The sequence below is a fragment of the Populus alba genome, chromosome 5, assembly GCF_005239225.2.
Source record: "Populus alba chromosome 5, ASM523922v2, whole genome shotgun sequence".
NCBI lineage: Eukaryota > Viridiplantae > Streptophyta > Magnoliopsida > Malpighiales > Salicaceae > Populus > Populus alba.
Window position 1 is genome coordinate 86,872 of NC_133288.1, and position 18,476 is coordinate 105,347.

Here is an 18,476-nt window from a genome sequence, read left to right on the forward strand (position 1 = left end):
TCTTTTTAATTGATGTAGTATCATTGAATAATGTTAAATACTAGTTTTTTTTTTTAAATAAAATACAATTAAAAATTTAAAAAAATAATTTTTTTTTATTGAGTCGGACCGGTCCAATATATTTAAATTCATGTTGAACCCGGTCCGACCATTAAGATGGATAAACAGAACTGTGCAAATCACTTTCCACTGTTAGTGAACACTGCGAAGTGAACTAAAAACTCATTTTGCACGGTATAGTTCACTCTGTAATGTTCAAAAGTGAACAGTTAATTCACTCTGCACGTAGAGACGGAACCGCAGGCAGAAAACAGTTCTAATTTCTAAAGAGAACCTTTTGAATTTCTTCCTCCTTCCGCCGGAAAACCCTCCGAAACGTTGCCGCTTCGATTCTATCTTCCCCCAAAGAATCAAGATAGATCTTCATCCATCCAACTCAAAAATCTTTGCCTCTCTTCATCAAACCCATGGCTTTCAACCCAGTGACCCTAATCTTGTTTTTTCTCTCATTAATTCCTGGGGCTACTTTGACACCCCGGACGTGTGACCCCCCGTTCAGAGGACCATGGCAAACTACTTACGATGTCTTCTTGAGTTTTAGAGGTGGAGATACACGCAAACATTTCACCGACCACCTCTACAAAGCTTTAACTAGAGCAGGGATTCCCACTTTCAGAGACGACGACGAGATCCGGATAGGAGAGAACATTGAGTTAGAAATCCAGAAAGCAATTCAAGAATCAAAATCATCTATTATTGTGTTTTCTAAAAACTACTCTTCTTCAAGATGGTGTCTTGATGAACTCTCGATGATCATGGAACGTAGAAGAACTGTTGGGCACTTAGTGTTCCCAGTTTTCTACGATGTCGATCCATCTGAGGTGGGGAACCAAACAGGGCAATTTGGTGAAGAGTTTGCTAAACTTGAAGTACGCTTCAAGTATCAGATGGAGAGGGTGGAGGGATGGAGAACGGCTCTTAAGGAAGCTGCAAACATGGAAAGGATGGTTCTGGAAGACAGGTACTAACTTCTTCTTTTTTAATTTCTTCGAAATTTGTTTCATTGATAGCTTATATTTTTGAATCAGCTGAGCATTTAGGAACGCGTAATTTGACCTCGATCGTTCGATACTCAAACATGGCTAAGATTTTCAATTTTAGGCTCTAGGAGAATGCTTAACATCATTGAAATATGACGCATGTTGAGCCACATAGCTAGGGTGTTGTTTTTTCTTGCTAATCAACACGTGAAAAGACATTCAATTACTTGGAACCATGGCTTCACGAGACAAACACAGCCAACTATCCTAGGGAAAAGAGTTCGACCAGAATGAAGAAATCTTGCATTTTACTAGAGAAATGAAGACATTGAAGGGATATTCTTGGACATTTGAAAGATTAGTTCTGAGATTAATTTAAACTCTGGAGTCTTTGTAAGGAAGTTCAAACTTAGATCGCTCAAAATTTATTATTCTGGAGTTAAAAATCACCGTAAAGTGTGTGAAATATGTAAACCTTAGCAACTGCGAGCACCTTTCAATACCAGATTTTTCAAAGGATAGAAACCTTGAGAGATTGAATTTCCAATTTTGTACAGGTTTCTTATCTCTCTTCCGAGTGGAAGTTGTTCAAGATTTCTTATCTCTTTACCTTTCTAGTTGTTAAAATATCAATAAGAAAGCATGCAATTGGGACCAATACATAATCAAGCTATTGAAAATGTTAGGATCGGTGATTGATGCCCAAACACACAACAAAACAATTGAACGTGGCTTGGCAATTTGCCTATGTCCATGGAGCAGCCAATTTCATTATATAGAGAGAAAACTACAATCTACAACAATGAAGGAGGAGGAACACCTCACTCAACTCCCTCTCTTTGTAATTGCCTTACATTTCTCTTATCCCTCTGCGCTTGCTACTGCAAGCTGCTACATTTTACTGCTTTCTTTTGGCTCTCACACAACCTCTATTTTATAGTGGAAATGGGGGAACATCCATCCCATCTCCACTTAACTCTCCCACGTTATGAAATTTGATAAGAAAGTTTTAGGAAACTGCAATTTTGTTTTCTTTCCGATTTGCTTACAAGCCTTAACTTCAGCCATTGTATAACTCTTTCCTAGTCCAATTGAAGTAGGGAGGAGCTAGTGTATCAATTACTATTGTAGTATTGTCTCTCCATTCTTTAGGCATCTTCCAAACACATCCATAGAATTCTTCTTGCTTGCTTCATTATCTCTAAATTATTGATAATTGTGTGACATGTTTATTCATAACTTAACAACACCACCATCTAACTTAAAAGTTATTTAAACAGCACCTGGAACTGAGGACGATAAACAAGGGCTGGTTTGTTAGATTAGCCTCAAGTCAAATGTAATTATTTTTATTTTTCATGCTCTTTTGAAAAGACTAACCAAATAATTTCAATCCTACCATTAGGATTACTTAAACATTCTGATGGTATATCCATCACAAACACCAGTGCTAGAAATCATGGTATCGCCTCATGCTGACCATTAATTTATTGTATATAAGCTGGTGAAGTTGCACAAGTACAGCCATAAAACTAGAACTAACTGAAACAAAAGCTCAAAACAGATTAGATTGTAATGATCATTGATACTAGGAGAGCTACTGGGCACATTTTGCTGCCCATATTTTACCATTTGGATCCATTTGAAGTTCGGAACCAGTAAGGGAGATATCATGAAGCGTTTTCTTCACACGAGGAAGGCTTCCAGGTTGAGATGGAGAGGGTGGAAGAGTGAAGGGCAGCTCTTAGAGAAGCTGCATATGGCAGGGATGGTTCTACAAAACTGGTTCATCATATTCTTGTTTCCTCCTGATTCTAGTAGTACCTAAGCAACACAAGTTAAGGAAGACTTATATTTTTCTGAACCCGAAACCTATTTTTATTCTATTTTTGACATAAAACACCTGTTAAACCAATCCATGGCCTTAAAATTTAGAAGAAGTGGTTACCTATTAGATAATAAAAATGAGGGATTAAAATAAACTTCTTTTAAAAAAATTCGAAGTTGTTACTTATTTTACATGTTTTTTTTACATTTATCTCCTATCTTTCAATTCACACTTTCTTCCAAAAAATAAATATATGCAATTCTTTCTCATATTCCAGTTTAGTTTCGGTATTTTTTTATTCACCAACCAGTCCAATCACTTATCAATCTGTTGATGCTTCTCCTCTCTAGAAAGGATTTTTAATCAACAAACTTATCATTAATTTTATTAGATGAGTGTATAAGGTTTTTTAATTTATATTTAAAAATTGTTTTATGTAAAAAATGTATTGAAAAATTCTACATGTTTAATTTTTTTTTTTTTTATCATGTATTGACATTTTCAATTTGATTCTTATTTTTTAAAATTTTTGATTGTTTTTTCTTGATTTTTTTATTGTTTTTGATTTTATTGTTCAATTCAAGTTGATAGTGTATTTTTTTAATTGTTTTTTTGTTAATGTTTTTATTTTTTTCAATTGAACTCATAAATTAAAAAATTATTGTTGCTTTTTAATTGATTTTTTATTTTTATTTTAACTCTTATTTAAAAAAATCAAAATAAAAAAATAAAACTAAACACTGCTGAACTTGATAAGGCAAGTTATGTGCCTGACACATTAAGAAAAGACTCACGTGTTTCCGCGTCTCCCCATTCGCATCGGGAAATCCCATCCTTCTAGTTTCGGCATTTCTTATTCACCAACCAGTCCAATGGGATTTTAAAACTCAATTTTCATTTTCACCTGCATAACTTAAAAAAAATCATAAAACCTCGTAAAGTTTATTTTCAAACAAAAACACCATTTAATCATTTAAAACTCTAGAAAATCCATGATCAGAAATAACTTTATAAAAATTAAATTGAAATAAATTACAAAATTAATTCCTAATTAGAGAATGGAATTCAAAAAAATCAAAAAACAAAGATTCTTTTTTTAAAATAAAACAAAGCACAAAAAAAGATGAACACAATTAGCACTATCAAAATTAAAAGAAGACACGCATAAAAAATAGCACTTTGGTCAATATTGATGGCTGGTCAGTATTAGTGAACCATACGTCTCAAATCTGGGCCACGTGCGAAACAAACTCTTCGAAAAAAACCCTTTCGCCTTTCTCGTTCTTCCACCTCCAGTTACCACCGTTGCCGTTTCACTCCATTCCCATCGGAAACTTCCATCCTTCTAGTTTCGGCATCATGAATTCACCAACCAGTCCAATGGGTTTGTTCTCAGTTATCAATCTCTTGATGCTTTTCCTTTCTGCAAAGGCTAATGATGTTTTCTTGAGTTTTAACCACCAAGAAATTGGCAAGAATTTTGCCGATCATCTCTACAAAGACCTCAATTATGCTGGGATTCGCACTTTTAGAGATGATGGTGGAATTTACACAGGACAAAAGTCTGATATCAAGAGAGCGATACAGGAATCCAGGATATCGGTTGTTGTGTTTTCTAAAGACTATGCTTCTTCAACAAAGTGCCTGGACCAGCTTGTGCTCATCATGGATGCTAAGAGAACAATTGGGCTCTTTGTGCTTCCCGTTTTTTACAACGTTAATCCTTCGGAGGTCAGGAAACAGAAAGGGTTGTTTGAAGACGCATTTGCTAAACACGAAAAAAGCTTCCATAAGGAAATGGCTAGAGTAGATAGTTGGAGGGCGGCTCTTAAAGAAGCTGCAGACCTGAAAGGAAAGGAGCGGAAACAAGACAGGTATATAACTAATTCCTTTCCAAGCTGTTATCTGTTCATCAAAGTCCAGAGAATACAGGCTTAGAGAGCTTTTTTTCTTTTTTAAAAGAACAATTAACATCACTAATTCGAACAGGAAGAATTCCATTTGTAGGGAACAAATTAACAAACTGAAGGTTTTTATACATTCATGAATGGTAAAGGTTAAACGTAGAAAAATTATATTAGAGCAATTGAATTTCACATTCCAATTTCTTAAAGACTTTAACTACTTCTTTTTTCCTTAAAATATATTTTTGAATCAGCTAAGCATTTAGGAATACTTAATTTGACCTTGATCATTCCATACTTGAACATCACGGTTGAGCCACATAGCTAGGGGGTTGTTTTTTCGTGCTAGTTAACATGTGAGAAGACATTCAATTACCTGGAACCGTGATTGCACGAGACTAATACAGCCAACTATCCCAGGGGAAAAGAGTTTGACGAGAATGAAAGAAATCTTGCAATTTACCAGAGAAATGAAGACATTGAAGGGATGCTCTTGGACATTTCAAAAATTAGTTTTGAAAGTAAATTAAATTCCAGAGTCTTTGCAAGGAAATCCAAACTTAGATTGCTCAGGATTTATAACTCTGGAGTTAAAAATAAGTGTAAAGTGCACCTTCCACATGGCTGGCGTCAAGTTCCTTTCTTAGGAGATGAGATATCTGCGTTGGGATGAATAATTGTTTTGACCTGAGATCTTTGCATTCCAGTTTCTGTCTGGAGAAATTTAAACTAGCTATTATCTAGAAACAAAACAAGAATCTTATCGATTTAAAATATGCAAGCCTTAGCAATCGTGAGACCCTTTCCATGCCCGATTTTCTCACACGCTAGAAATTAACTGATGAGTAATTTACTATCAACCATAAAAAAATCAGGAAAGAAAAGAAGAAGAGGCAAGAGTAGGAAGGATATTATTTATTATTTTCTGCATAATTCAGAACAACTTATTGGCTATATTTTATAGCCGACTAAACTGAGAAAGATAAACAACCTGCTTAAAAATAGAAAAGCACTAACAATGCGAAACTAACAATAAGGAAATATTCCTCCTACTACACTAGTTTCCAGCAACTATCAGTAACTAACAAAGACCCATTCCTCATTCACCCTCACGTATGTGTTCCACTATATGCACCATGCACATACCCATGTACCGTTATACTCTGCAGGGGTAAACATATCATTAACCTTGAGAGATTGAATCTTCAATCTTATTGTACAAGTTTAATATGGTCAAGGTTACTTCACCGCTTCAATATCGGGACAAGCTTATTGATTTGGATCCAAGAAACTGCACATGCCTTATCTCTCTTCCGAGTAGATTTTGTTAAAGATTTCCCATCTCTTAACCTCTCTAATTGTTCAGATGTCAATAAAAAGCATGCAGTTGGTACCAACACATTGAAAACGATGCCTTGAACTTCAATTGTCATAGTGCTAGACTGCTAGTAATCTCAGTGAACTGTCTGTTTTATGTCCAGAACCTGTGGCGGTGTTTGATATGACGTATAGGGAAAGGATGTTTTGATAACCCTTTTCATTTCGTGAAGCAAAAACGTTGAAGCCATTCTAGAAATGCCAAAAAATAAACGAAAGAAACCTAACTCTGCCTTGATTTCATTACTGAAGCTATAATCACTAACGTTTCTGTATCTTCTTCAAAGAAAGAAAAAACAAAGGTGTTCTGCATAAGTGCACTGGTCGATGTAGAACTATCTCATAAGCCAATTGAAGTAGTGATGAGCCTGTGAATCAATTGCTACTGTAGTATTGTCTCTCGATTCATTAGGCATCTTCGAAACACATGCATGGAATTCTTCTTGCTTGCTTCAGCATCTCAAAATTATTGATAATTGTATGACATGTTCATCCATACTTAACTATCATGGCCATTCAACTTGCAAGTTATTTAAACAGTAACGGGATCTGAGGATGATAAACAAGGGCTGGTTCTTTAATTAGCCTCAATTCAAATGTAATTATTTTTGTTTTTCATGTTCTTTAAAAAAAGACCGACCAAGCAGATTTCAATCCTACTCTTAGGATTGCATTGGAAATTTCTAATGGTTAATCCACACAAACACCAGCACTAGAAATCATGGTATCACCTCATGCTGGACATTTAATATTCATCATATATAGTCTGGTTAAGTTGCATAAAGACAGCCATAAAAACTAGAACAAACTGAAACAACAGCTAAAAGATGACTTTCAAGCTACAGAGCACCTTTAAATACCCCACGACAGCATCCACGAATGATAATACATCAGCTTATCTGTGCTTGTAGTAAAAAAACGAGCTTATTCAATTAGTTAGCTGTGCTTAATTTCAGAAACTGTCATTTTTGTACTTAGTAAAAACAAGATGATTCATGGAAACGTAGGTCATCTTTTTATCACTCGAGCTATCTACAAAGCATTCTCTGAGGAACTTAATTTGTTCACAATTTGATTTGTTCTTGGTTCGAGCTGCCTTAATCATCATGTTAAAAGGTTATGCAGCAGTACGTTGTTGTGTTTTTTGATTGTCAAGGATAACTTCCTAGGATTCATGCATTTTGACAAATGAAATGACACATGCAATGGAGTCTTTTTGTTCCATGTTTATTGAAATATAATTCATGGACTTTTGAAAAAATAGTAGAAAAATAATATTAAGATCTATAATAGTCTTTGCAAACATGGACCTCCCTCAAGAACAAAGTCCCTTTTCTGAGTAGATGAGATATTTACATAGGGATGGATGTCTCTGAGATGTTTGCCTTGTAATTAAATTTTGATCGGAACCCTTTTTGAGCTTGAAGCTGACCGATCTAGCAAGGTCAAGCAAGTCTGGGAAGGAGACCAGAATCTTTGCAGTTTAAGAAGTTCAACCTTAACAATTCTAGATCTGCAGAGGATAGAAGAAACCTTGAGACGTGGATATTGTACAAGTGTGGTCGTGTTTCTTAATTTGTCAATTCAGCATCCACCCATCTGCATCGATGTATTCCAAGCTGATTTTTTTTTGCTGTATATGTCTCTTCTTCTTCTTCTTCTTCTTCTATGTTGATCTGATGAGGAATTAGCAAATTAATCCGTGATTTAATTTGTATGAATGTGTGTTTTGCAGGTATGAGTCAAAGTTCATAGAGTCGATTGTTAAAGAGATCGCAGATAAACTCAACCTCTCACTGCCTCACGTCCCTCCGTCTGCACTTCCACTGTCGTCAGCCCTCCGCCTACCTTCATATTTTCTTGGTCTTTTACAAGAGTGGAGGAGGTCTTTCTTTCAGACCCCCTCTCTCTTTTTATTTTTTTTGTCCTTCTTAGATTGTCAATTTCTTAGAAGAAATTGACAATCTAAGAAGGACAAAAAAAATAAAAAGAGAGAGGGGGGGGGCGGTGGGGGTAAAGCAGAAGTGTGAAACAATAGGAACTAAGCACGTGGATATGTGTCGGCTGATGAGAACGAAAGGCTGAAAAGAAAGGTCCCACAGCGCACCAACTTTATCAAAGCAGATGGATGAATTAATTAAAGAATTGGACTTCAATGAATGCTACTCTCTTTTTTTTTTTTGACAATTTGTATCTTTGGATCGATGCTTATGACTGTTAACTTTTTCAAGAATTTTGCGCTCAAAATGAGATGATGCAGAATCAAGTCTAACTGATCTTTTGACATATGACTGCTACAAGTGCATGCTTAGGGTTCTTCTCAACTCTACGAAAGAATACATTTTTTCTAAGATATGAATCTTAAAACTGAAAAAAGTATATCAATGAAAAACAAACTTTTTTAATCAACAAACTTACCATTTATTTTATAAATACCGCCCAAACCACAATAGAAAAAAATTCATAACATAAGATGTGCAATCAAAGATTAATTAATTTTATATATTTTTATTTATTATGTATTAAAAGTTGATTCTAGCAGTTAAGGATAATTTAAAAAAAAAATACATCAAATAAACATTAATTAAAAGTTAAAAAATGAGTTAAGGTATACGGCTAGGACCTTATAGCCTAGGTCCATGCATCATTTTGTTTTTTTTTTTGGTTTTAGATGGTGTCATTTGCTCCAATTATTTTCTTGTAAAGAGGTGATAGGTTGTCCACTAATACATATGATATTTCATCCTTTACACCAGTTTCTAGTTAGCTCTAGTGATTGAAAAATTAAACTTTGAGTTGTGGGATCCTAACGATTTATATTTTTTTTTCATCTAAAAACATTTTATAACCAACTTTTAATCTCAGCACAACCTTTAATCTCTTTAAAATTAAACAAATAAAAAAAATATCAACAATTCCAATCAATTTTTCAATACCATTTTTATTGAACTTCTCTAAAAAAAAAAAAACAAATTGACACCATGATAATCTTTTTTGATGATTGGAATGTCCACATCCGACTACTATTTCTCCCCTTAATATTTTTAGTAATTTTGTCTATTTTCTCTCAACATTCAAAAAAAATAAAATGAAAAACAAATTAAGTATGAGATCAAAATTTGAAATGCTAAATTAATAGGGATCAAACAATAAATTAATTAAAAACTATAGAGAGCAAATATCAGTTTTTCATGCCAATATCTAAATGGGATTTGTTTTTATTAATTTTTATCATTCTTCTTTTAATTTCTATATTGAACTATGTATAAAGATTGATTTTGCAAGATTGGTATTTAATTCATAACCAGAACATCCTCGAAATACCCCCAAACACTATGTATGTGTAAAAAAAAAAAAAATACAAATTGAAAGAAATATCAACATACAAAGCCATACTAATATAATTTGAGAGGGTGAAATTGGGATTACAAAAATTCAATGACGAGAATGCAAGAGACAAAATGGGTTTCACACTGTTCATATGCTAAAATAAAATGGGGTTTCACTGTATATGAACTGAACAGTGAAATCCTATTTTGTTTTAGCATATGCAGCAATAATTTCTATTATCATCGTGTCCAATTCAACTTGATTCACTTTTCCTGTTAGAAATTATGAACTCTATCTCTTCAAGTATGATAAAATGTTGTTTGATGGTTTGTCACCATCTTTGCATATTAGTTTGTGCTAAACATTACATGGTACAGAGTGAGAGAAGAACAATAATCAATATTAAGAGATTGCATATCAAATCTCCACACTGGAAACCACTTGCTCACAAACATTTATGATCCCTGTAGGTTGCAGCTTCAATGACATGATTGATCTTGGGAACAATTGGCTTATTATCAACAAAATGAGAGATAAGAAATGCATCTTTGAAACAAGAAATTTACACAAAAGAAAAATATTTTAACTGATAAACACATATAAGGATCTTTTCCAAGAACGCTTATTATCAAAAATCTGAAAAAAGCATAATGTTGGATTATCAATCAATGAAGTTCCATAGAGAACAATTGTAGAATAAGCTCTGTTCAAGTTGATGAAGTAAAAAAAAAATAAAGAGAGAGAGGGGCGGCGGGGGTAAAGAAGAAGTGTGAATCAATAGGAACTAAGCACGTGGATATCTGTCGGGTGATGAGAATAAAAGGCTGAAAAGAATGGTCCCGTAGCCCACCAACTCTGTGAAATTAATTAATGGATTGTACTTCCATGAATTTTATATGAATGCATCTCTCTGTTTTTTACGATTTGTATTTGTTTTACAATTATCTTTGGATCCATCCGTTACTGAAAATAATCAAAATTGTTTCAAGAATCTTCTTCTCCTTGGATCAAATCAGATGATCTGAGAAACAAATAAGATTCTACAAGTTTCAACAGGTTTTATGGCAAGAAATTGAAGGCAATAAAAAAAGCTAGTGTGCATATTTTAATTAAAAACAAAATAACCGCATCAACCTATTAAAATCTGGATTATTCTTTAATGAGTATCAAATAGGTTTTGGGGTGTTCTTGGGCTACAGTGGTTTTTGACTGTTGTTTTCGGTTCGACAGAGAAATAGTTGGGTTAGTTTTAGGAAAGAAAGAAAGAAAAAAAGAAAGAAAGAAAAAGAGGTAGAGAGAGAGACATGGTGGAGATTGTATGTGCTTGCCATGTTAGAGCTGAGGAGCTGTTTTATTTAGGGATTGGTTTTAGATATTTGAAACCAAAACTAAATAGTGATTTTTTAGTTTGGTTAATTTAGTTTTTTTTCATGTTTGATTTTTTAAATTATTAATTTTCTCGTTTTAATTTTTTTAAGTTTTTTTCCTTACATTTTTCTGTCATCATGAATGGAAAAAAAAGAAGAAGAGGTAATAGAAGTTTAAGTTAAAGGTGGAGTAACAGTAGCAATGGAAGCTGCCGTAAATCAATTTAATACATGAATTATTTGAGGAAAAAAAGATGTCAATATTATAAATATATTTTAGGTAGTATGATTTTTTAACTTGGAAATAAAAAGATATTGTTTGCCGCTTAATAAAACAAAATTTAAAAATATATGAATCAACAAATTAAAAAATAATTGTTAATGCTAATTAAATACTAAAATGAAAAGCTAATATTTCTAATAAAGTAAAAGGTAAATGTACATGCAAATATTTAACCCTGACTACTCTTTGTATTTTCTATTTTTTAATTTATTATATGTTAGAAGTTATTCTACCAACCAAGGAAATTTTTTTTTATATATATAAATATGTCACATAAATATAATTTATTTATATAAAATGTAAAAAATAAAAATAAATTACAATAATCTCTTTGAAGCGTTATAAAATTAAAAAAATAGTATTAAAAATTAATTACTATTAAAAAAGGTTAATGAGACAATTTTTAAAAATAATATATAAGGTATTCATTAAAATTTAATAAAATTATTAATTAAAAATAAATAAAATAAGGTCAGGCCACATATCTGGCTAGAACCTTATAGCTCCGCACACCCTTTTTTTTTTTTTGGTTTTAGAATAATATTTTTTAAAATAATTAAAATAATATTTTTTAATTTTTTAATTCAATTGTGGTAGTGATTATTTTTTAAAATGTTTTTTTATTTCAAAATATATTAAAATAATATTTTTTTATTTTTAAAAAATTATTTTTAACATTAGTATATCAAAATAATATAAAAATATCAAAAATATATTAATTTAAAAATATTTTTAAAAATTCTTTTTCAAGATCTTTTGTGATCTCCTCGACGGGAAGAGTGGTCTGTGTGCATTGAGAAGAAGACACCCTTTTATAAAGTGCAACAGAACAAAGGTAACAAGATGAGCGTAATTTGCCACATCACCGTTCATATGGGCTCAACTTTGTTGGGCCATGAGCATAGTAGTATATAATTTCTTCCGACAGTGACGACATCTGGTAAGAATTGAATGAAACCTTGAAGTTCCAAGCGCAGTTGAAGCGCGTGATATATGTCCTTTCGAGCAACCTAAGGTGGAGCAAAGGTATTAGGTTTTTTGTTCATGGCACGTTTGCCCATATTCGTGCGCTTGCAGCATGTTTGAGACCAATTTCCTATTAAAATTAATTCCATTTATAGTATTTAAATTGCATTCAATGAGTTAAAATCATGTATTCAAAAGAGATGTATTATCATTGAATTTATTTTATTCTATTTTCTACAATACATATATATTATTAATTATCAATACTCTTTCATTTATAGTATTTAAATTTCAACAGGTTTTATCGCAAGAGATTAAAGGCAATGCAAGAAGATTGTGTACACATACAAAATCCTTTCACAGTTTCTGATAGAGAAAAACCTGTCATCATGTATGGATAAGCCATCAACAAAGCTATAAACAGTATCATCATCTTGGAAAGATACATAGACACCAACCACCTGTTATCAAGTCCAACCTTTAGAATTATTTTCCTTAAAAACAAGAAAAACAAGAAATCTGATAAAAAAATCCAAATTTTCACATCAAGAAATATGATATGTGTGCGTGAGGAAAAGAAATGAAACCAAAAAAATTAATGATCAGAGTGTGGAAACTTTTGAAACAATCATTTCATTTTACTGATATTTTCTTCTTTGTTAAGAAGTGCTCGTGGGGATTGCTCTTTTTGATATTCGTGACTTAAATGATCCAAGTTATTCATATCAAGTCTTTGAGATTTCTGGAGGTTTTATAGCCTCGTCAATGCTGGTTCTGTGCCTTTCTCTGTTCACTTTATAGGTTGCTTCCTCTGCCATCATGAATTTCTTTGGCTTATAAGAAAAGAGACATTTACTCATCATCAACCCATCAAAATCCTGCTATATGATCATTTGAATTCAGAGGGTACTTTTTTGGTTCTATGCTTCGGACAAGAGAGTTTAGCAACTGAGTAGAAAGATGATGATAGTTCAAGCAAGGTCATCTCGTTGTACCTGAACATTGCATTAGTTCTTGCTGAAAATCTATGTGAGAAGAGAACAAGGCAGACAAAACATGGTGAAGTGTGGAAGTTGAACAATCATCTTATTCCACCATGAAATTCATTTTTTCTGCAGTTCATCCTTTTACAGTGTTACATCCGTGTTCTCTACTTACAATCTCATGAAGTTTCAAGGTGACAAGGCAGCTCTTCTCCCGTCTTCTTGTTTTTAACTAAAACTCAAAACTCCACATGTATTTCTTATACTGCATGAAAAGCATACAAAACCTTCAAAATAAAATAAATAAGCAGAAATATTTCCGCTTATTCAAATTAAACGTATTATTCACTACACAAGGCAATTTATTCACTTAATTGTGATCCCTTCATGACCCCCAGCATCTTGCTTCCCAACATGAATGACAGAACCAGCACAAATGTAATAATACATTAGGGGAACATCTTCCAGTGGAATGCCAAGGTTATGGTGAGTCAAGGTCATTCTATGTATTGGAATATTGTCTCAAATCTCCATGATTTCGTTCTTCACATCTTGCACTGTACATGTCTCCTTTACCTTGACCACTCTAAATTGATCGTGCATGGTACTCGACCATAATTTGGAATTCGGGATCTCCTGCAGGTAAGGGAGTAACATCAACATGAATTTGATAACAGAAGCTTCATTTGCTCTATCATCGGTTAAAATGGCATCAAAGGTAACTAAGACTCAGCCGGTTGATTGAAGGGAAACTTGTCTTGGCACTGATTGCTAACTTCAGGTGTTGAGAATTTGTCCATTCCCAAGTCAAGCACAACCTTACCTCCAGTCCTCTCACATTGCACACGGACTATATTGAGATTATAATATCAATTCCTGATAGTTTATTTATATATATAAAAACTATCATGCTGAAATACTCTCCATGTTCCATGCATTCCAAATACATTTTCTCCAAGCAGGCAATCAATGCTATACACATTAGTTTTGAAGATAGGGTTGTTAGGTTTCTTACGATATCTTCAAATCTGAATGAGACCAGATATTGAACTTGTACATGAAATTGGACTTGAAGTCGCCACAAAAGCCCATGAAAAAGAAGCTGTCAAGAAGCTCGTAAAAGTTCTACGATTCAGAACTGCAACTTTATGAATACAACAAAGACTAATAACCTGACCAGGGCTTTATTTGAAGGCGAATGGACTCCGATTTTCTAGTCTTAAATGAACAGTTAGTCAAAGTTTCATGCACTACAGGAAACATCAAGCCTGGTCTCATTCAGATTTCGAATTTACAAGTCTCAAAATGAACAAACAGAACAATCTCTCTTGTCATATCTTCAACTTACACATTTGTCTCTCTACTCCTTGTGCGTGCAAGTTCTCTTCGTTCAAGTTCTGTCTAGAAACAACAATAGAACAAGAGTCTGTTGGAGCCCTATCCACAGACGACCCTTTCATGCCTCGTTAAAGATCGATGGGGAATTTCCGTATCAACCAAAAACCACAAACATCGCAACCATTATAGCCCCATATTGCTTATACTTCTACACTCTCCAAGATGCAAAAGCAGAGCATTTAGCAATCAAGGCTACTGTCCCTCCTCCTCCTTCATCTCTTGCTACTTGTCAAGTCCACCAAAGCTACTTTAAGATGCCACAGCAAACAAAGAAGAGAAGGGATTGTCCATGATTGATTGCCTCCTTCTCATTTGAAACAGCAAAGTCCGGATCAAAGCTTAGAATCAACTTCAAAAGAAGAAGAAGAAGAAGAAGAAGAAGAAATCTTCAGTTTCAACAACGCAGATTATGAACACTAAGCAAAATTGGCAAAAGCCTTGGCAACATTCAAGAGCACGAACAACGGCACTGCTCTGGCTCTCTGAAACTTGGGGGCAACATGCCAAATACACTTTACCACCCTCAAAATCTTTGTCCCGCCACTCCTCGGTGCATAATCCATCTGTCTTATGTTTCTCCAGATTCTCCGAAACTTGGTAAAAAAGATTTGATCATGTGCTTGATTTGAAGCGGAATATTGGTGAACCTTCAAGCTGCCCGCGGTGGCAATGTTTCTCCGGTGACTGGATTGTTTCTGCTCTTGATGGAATTGTCACTGCTCGGGTTTAGGAGCTGGAAACAGAAGAGAGATCTTCGCCAACTGAAATTGGCGGGAAAAGACGTCATTAACAAACTAAATCGAAAAAGAGAGAAATGCGGTGAGCGGGGATCGAACACGCAGCCTTCAGATCTTCAGTTTGACGCTCTCCCAACTGAGCTATCCCCGCCTCTCTGCTGTTGCATTTCTGTTAAGAAATATGAAACAATAAACTTATTCTATAATACATGCATTTGGCGAGGACATTTGAGCCTCCTTGTTACTAATAAGTAATAAGTCTTTTGCTTTACCCCGGCCTGGTGCGTGAATAGTTCACATACACTTGCAGGTAAAACTCAACCGAGTAATTGGTTTGTACTATTAACCAAATTGAGTTTGTTAGGGCTAACCCAGCTTGTATGGTTGGGTTAGCTACAGTCTAGTAAAAAAAAAAAGCGAACTAGGTCTGGGTCTTGGCCCAACTTGTCCAAGCTATTTTAAGCTAAAGATGTCTTTGGTAAAACACTCTCAGCATTGACCATATTTTTTATTCCCTGTTTATTTTGAAATTTGGCCAAACAAACCCGGTTTTGATATCAAAAAATTATAAAAATAATTGAGGATCTTCGTTGATTTATTTTTGATCCCCTCACACTTTGTTTTATTTTTTTTCTTTGTGTTTTGTATTTTTTTAGCTATGTGCTCAATTTGTGAATTATTACTATTAAATACAAATATGTTGTGCAATGCTTTTTTATTTCCATCTAAAAATGACAAATAATAATAAAAGATAAACAAAAAGAAAATGGCATAGAAAAATTCTTCTTCAAATTTAATTTTTTTTTGCAAAGTTATTCATTGACGCCAAAGTTAGAAATGCCGTAATTTTTTGGGTTTGTGCAATATTTACCAACGCCAGAGTTAGAAATATTCTTATGAATTGTTCATTGACGTTATAGTCAGAAACATGATAGGAAGAATAAAAACATTGAGAAAAAGAAAAAGGAGAACATATTCTTAACAATTTTAAACAAAATAAGCAATGCAATCTGCCTCAAGTAGGACGCTTGACAGGTGATAGCATCTTCCCTTTTAGATAATCAGTCCCGTATCATTATAATCTCTGTTAATCAGTTAGGGTTTCTAGTAACCATAATAATAGGTGACGACTCCTTAAACAAGATGTTTTTCCCTTAAAGAATAAGATGCTAGATATATGTTCTTTTTCCAATGAAGATTATTTTTAATCGGTCGTCGCGATGTTAGGGTGTGACAATAATGATAAGAAAAATAGGGTGTTTTGTTTTTTCACTCAAAATCTCATTTTCAACCAATTTTTGACCTAAAAAATCTAGAAAACACCTAAGAAACCTTGTTAAACCAATTCATAACCATCTAAAACCCAACAAATCACCCTGAACTCGAAATCCACCGAAAACAAAAAAATTTCCCAAGCCCATGTATATTGTTTTATGTGTTGTCAAGGTAAAAAAAACATAAACATAACGCCTCTTATTATATGAAACATTTTGATATAAAAATCAATCATTTTGGGTGCCAAAATCTTCCCAACGACAACTTTCTATCTTTAGGCTGGAATTTAGTGATTTCCTCTCTCTCTTTTCAAAAGAAAAGGATGGAAAAGGGAGGAAAATAAAGTTAGGTACCATAATGTATTGTCTTGAAATTCAAAGGACTGGTTACCTAATACCTAAAAAATATATGAAATGAATGTTTCAACGAAATTTTCAAACCGCCCCCTGTGTTATCCAAGATTTTCACTCTAGTCCCTTAGCTTTCAATTCATCCTCCCTCCTAAAAATAATATGTAATTAAGGGCTAATTTGGATTCAAAAGAGCCAAAGTAAAAATTATAAAAAAATATACTATTCCAAACAACAATGAATTATAAAAGAATGCATAGTGTTCTTTGCTATAGTAATAGGCTTATGCTAATAATATAATGCAATGTAATTGTTTAACAATAATATATATATAATATTAAAAAAATATCTCGACTTAAAAAAGGTAATTGTTGATCTAGGTCATATGCTGAATAATTGACAAACAACTAGTATAGAGATGGTGTGGGGTCGCATAACACTTTTCAAAATGTATTTTTATTCAATGATTCAAATATTTATTTATAAAAAATGCAATGGTTAAAATAACATATTTTAAAATTTCTCATTCATGTGATTTTTCTTTCTTTTTTTTATTAGTAGCATGATTTATTGAATAAAAGCTAATGACAATTAAAAAAATATATTTTTAAAAATTCTAATAACTTAAATGAAAGAGGAAATAGTATAAAATATTCCTTTCTTTATTCATGCATTTTTTTATATAAAAATATATTTTTTAAAATAAAATTTATTATGATTGTGAAAGTAATTTTTTTTTTAAAATATGAATAGATTATGTTTACACAGCTATATCAATAAATATAATAAAAAAATGAGAAAATTATATAAAACATTTGCAATAAAAAACAGATATTGAATATTAATGAGCAAATTTTAATTTTTTTTTGCACGTTAGGTTAATATATAATTAATCATAAAATATTTTTTAATATTATCAGAAAATGCTTCAATCTTCTTGAAAACAATGACATGTATATATAATTTTTTAAATAGTTTTTATTAATTTTATTTTAAAAAAATCCTCAAATTAAAAAAAGCATAAGGGCTATTTAACAAATAAATACACCACTTCATGAATTTGAAAGGGCAAATCTATAAGTCTAGTTTTTATTTTTTAAAAAATGAGTAAACGGCGCTTTGTCTTTAGATGCAAATTCCATCCCCTCAAGTGATTAGAAAGTTGAAGTTTGATTTTTGAGATTTAAAACTTAATTTTCAACCTGTTTTTATTTGAAAAACCTTTAAAAAAAAATCATAAAAACCTTAGATAGCTTATTTTCAAATAAAAACACCATTTAATCTCGTAAAACTTTAAAAATTTATTATCAAAATTATAAGACCAAAATAATACTATAAAAAATCAAATTGAAATAAAGTACAAAATTAATTCCTAATTAGAGAATGAAATTCAAAAAAACAAACAAAACCATTGAAGAATGATTCTTTGTAAATAAAAAAATAAAATTAAAAAAAATAGCACTTTGGTCATTATTGATGGCCGGTCATTATTAGTGAACCATACGTCTCAAATTTGGGAACCTGAACAGTTGTTTCTTTCTTCCCTTCGAGGTACCCTGAAAATCCTCCCATCGTTGCCGTTTCACTCCATTCCCATCGGAAACTTCCATCTTAATTTCTCATATTCCAGTTTAGTTT

At 32.7% G+C, this 18,476-nt stretch overlaps 2 protein-coding genes and 1 non-coding gene across 3 annotated transcripts; 2 read left to right on the plus strand and 1 right to left on the minus strand.

Annotated features, from left to right (window-relative positions):
* Positions 1-214: 214 nt before the first annotated feature.
* Positions 215-8,435, plus strand: LOC118027649 (toll/interleukin-1 receptor-like protein). Its single transcript, XM_035031052.2, has 2 exons — positions 215-1,021; positions 7,885-8,435. The coding sequence occupies exons 1-2, from the start codon at positions 468-470 to the stop codon at positions 8,108-8,110; spliced, it is 780 nt and encodes a 259-aa protein (XP_034886943.1). The 5' UTR covers positions 215-467; the 3' UTR covers positions 8,111-8,435.
* On the plus strand, positions 3,967-7,933 carry LOC140954168 (toll/interleukin-1 receptor-like protein). The gene is made up of 2 exons (XM_035031060.2): positions 3,967-4,742; positions 5,193-7,933. Exons 1-2 carry the CDS (start codon positions 4,228-4,230, stop codon positions 5,443-5,445), a joined length of 768 nt encoding a protein of 255 aa, XP_034886951.1. The 5' UTR covers positions 3,967-4,227; the 3' UTR covers positions 5,446-7,933.
* A 6,856-nt stretch (positions 8,436-15,291) lies between the features above and the next one.
* TRNAF-GAA (transfer RNA phenylalanine (anticodon GAA)) lies at positions 15,292-15,364 on the minus strand. The gene has a single exon. It is a non-coding gene; the product is annotated as a tRNA-Phe (tRNA).
* Positions 15,365-18,476: the final 3,112 nt, after the last annotated feature.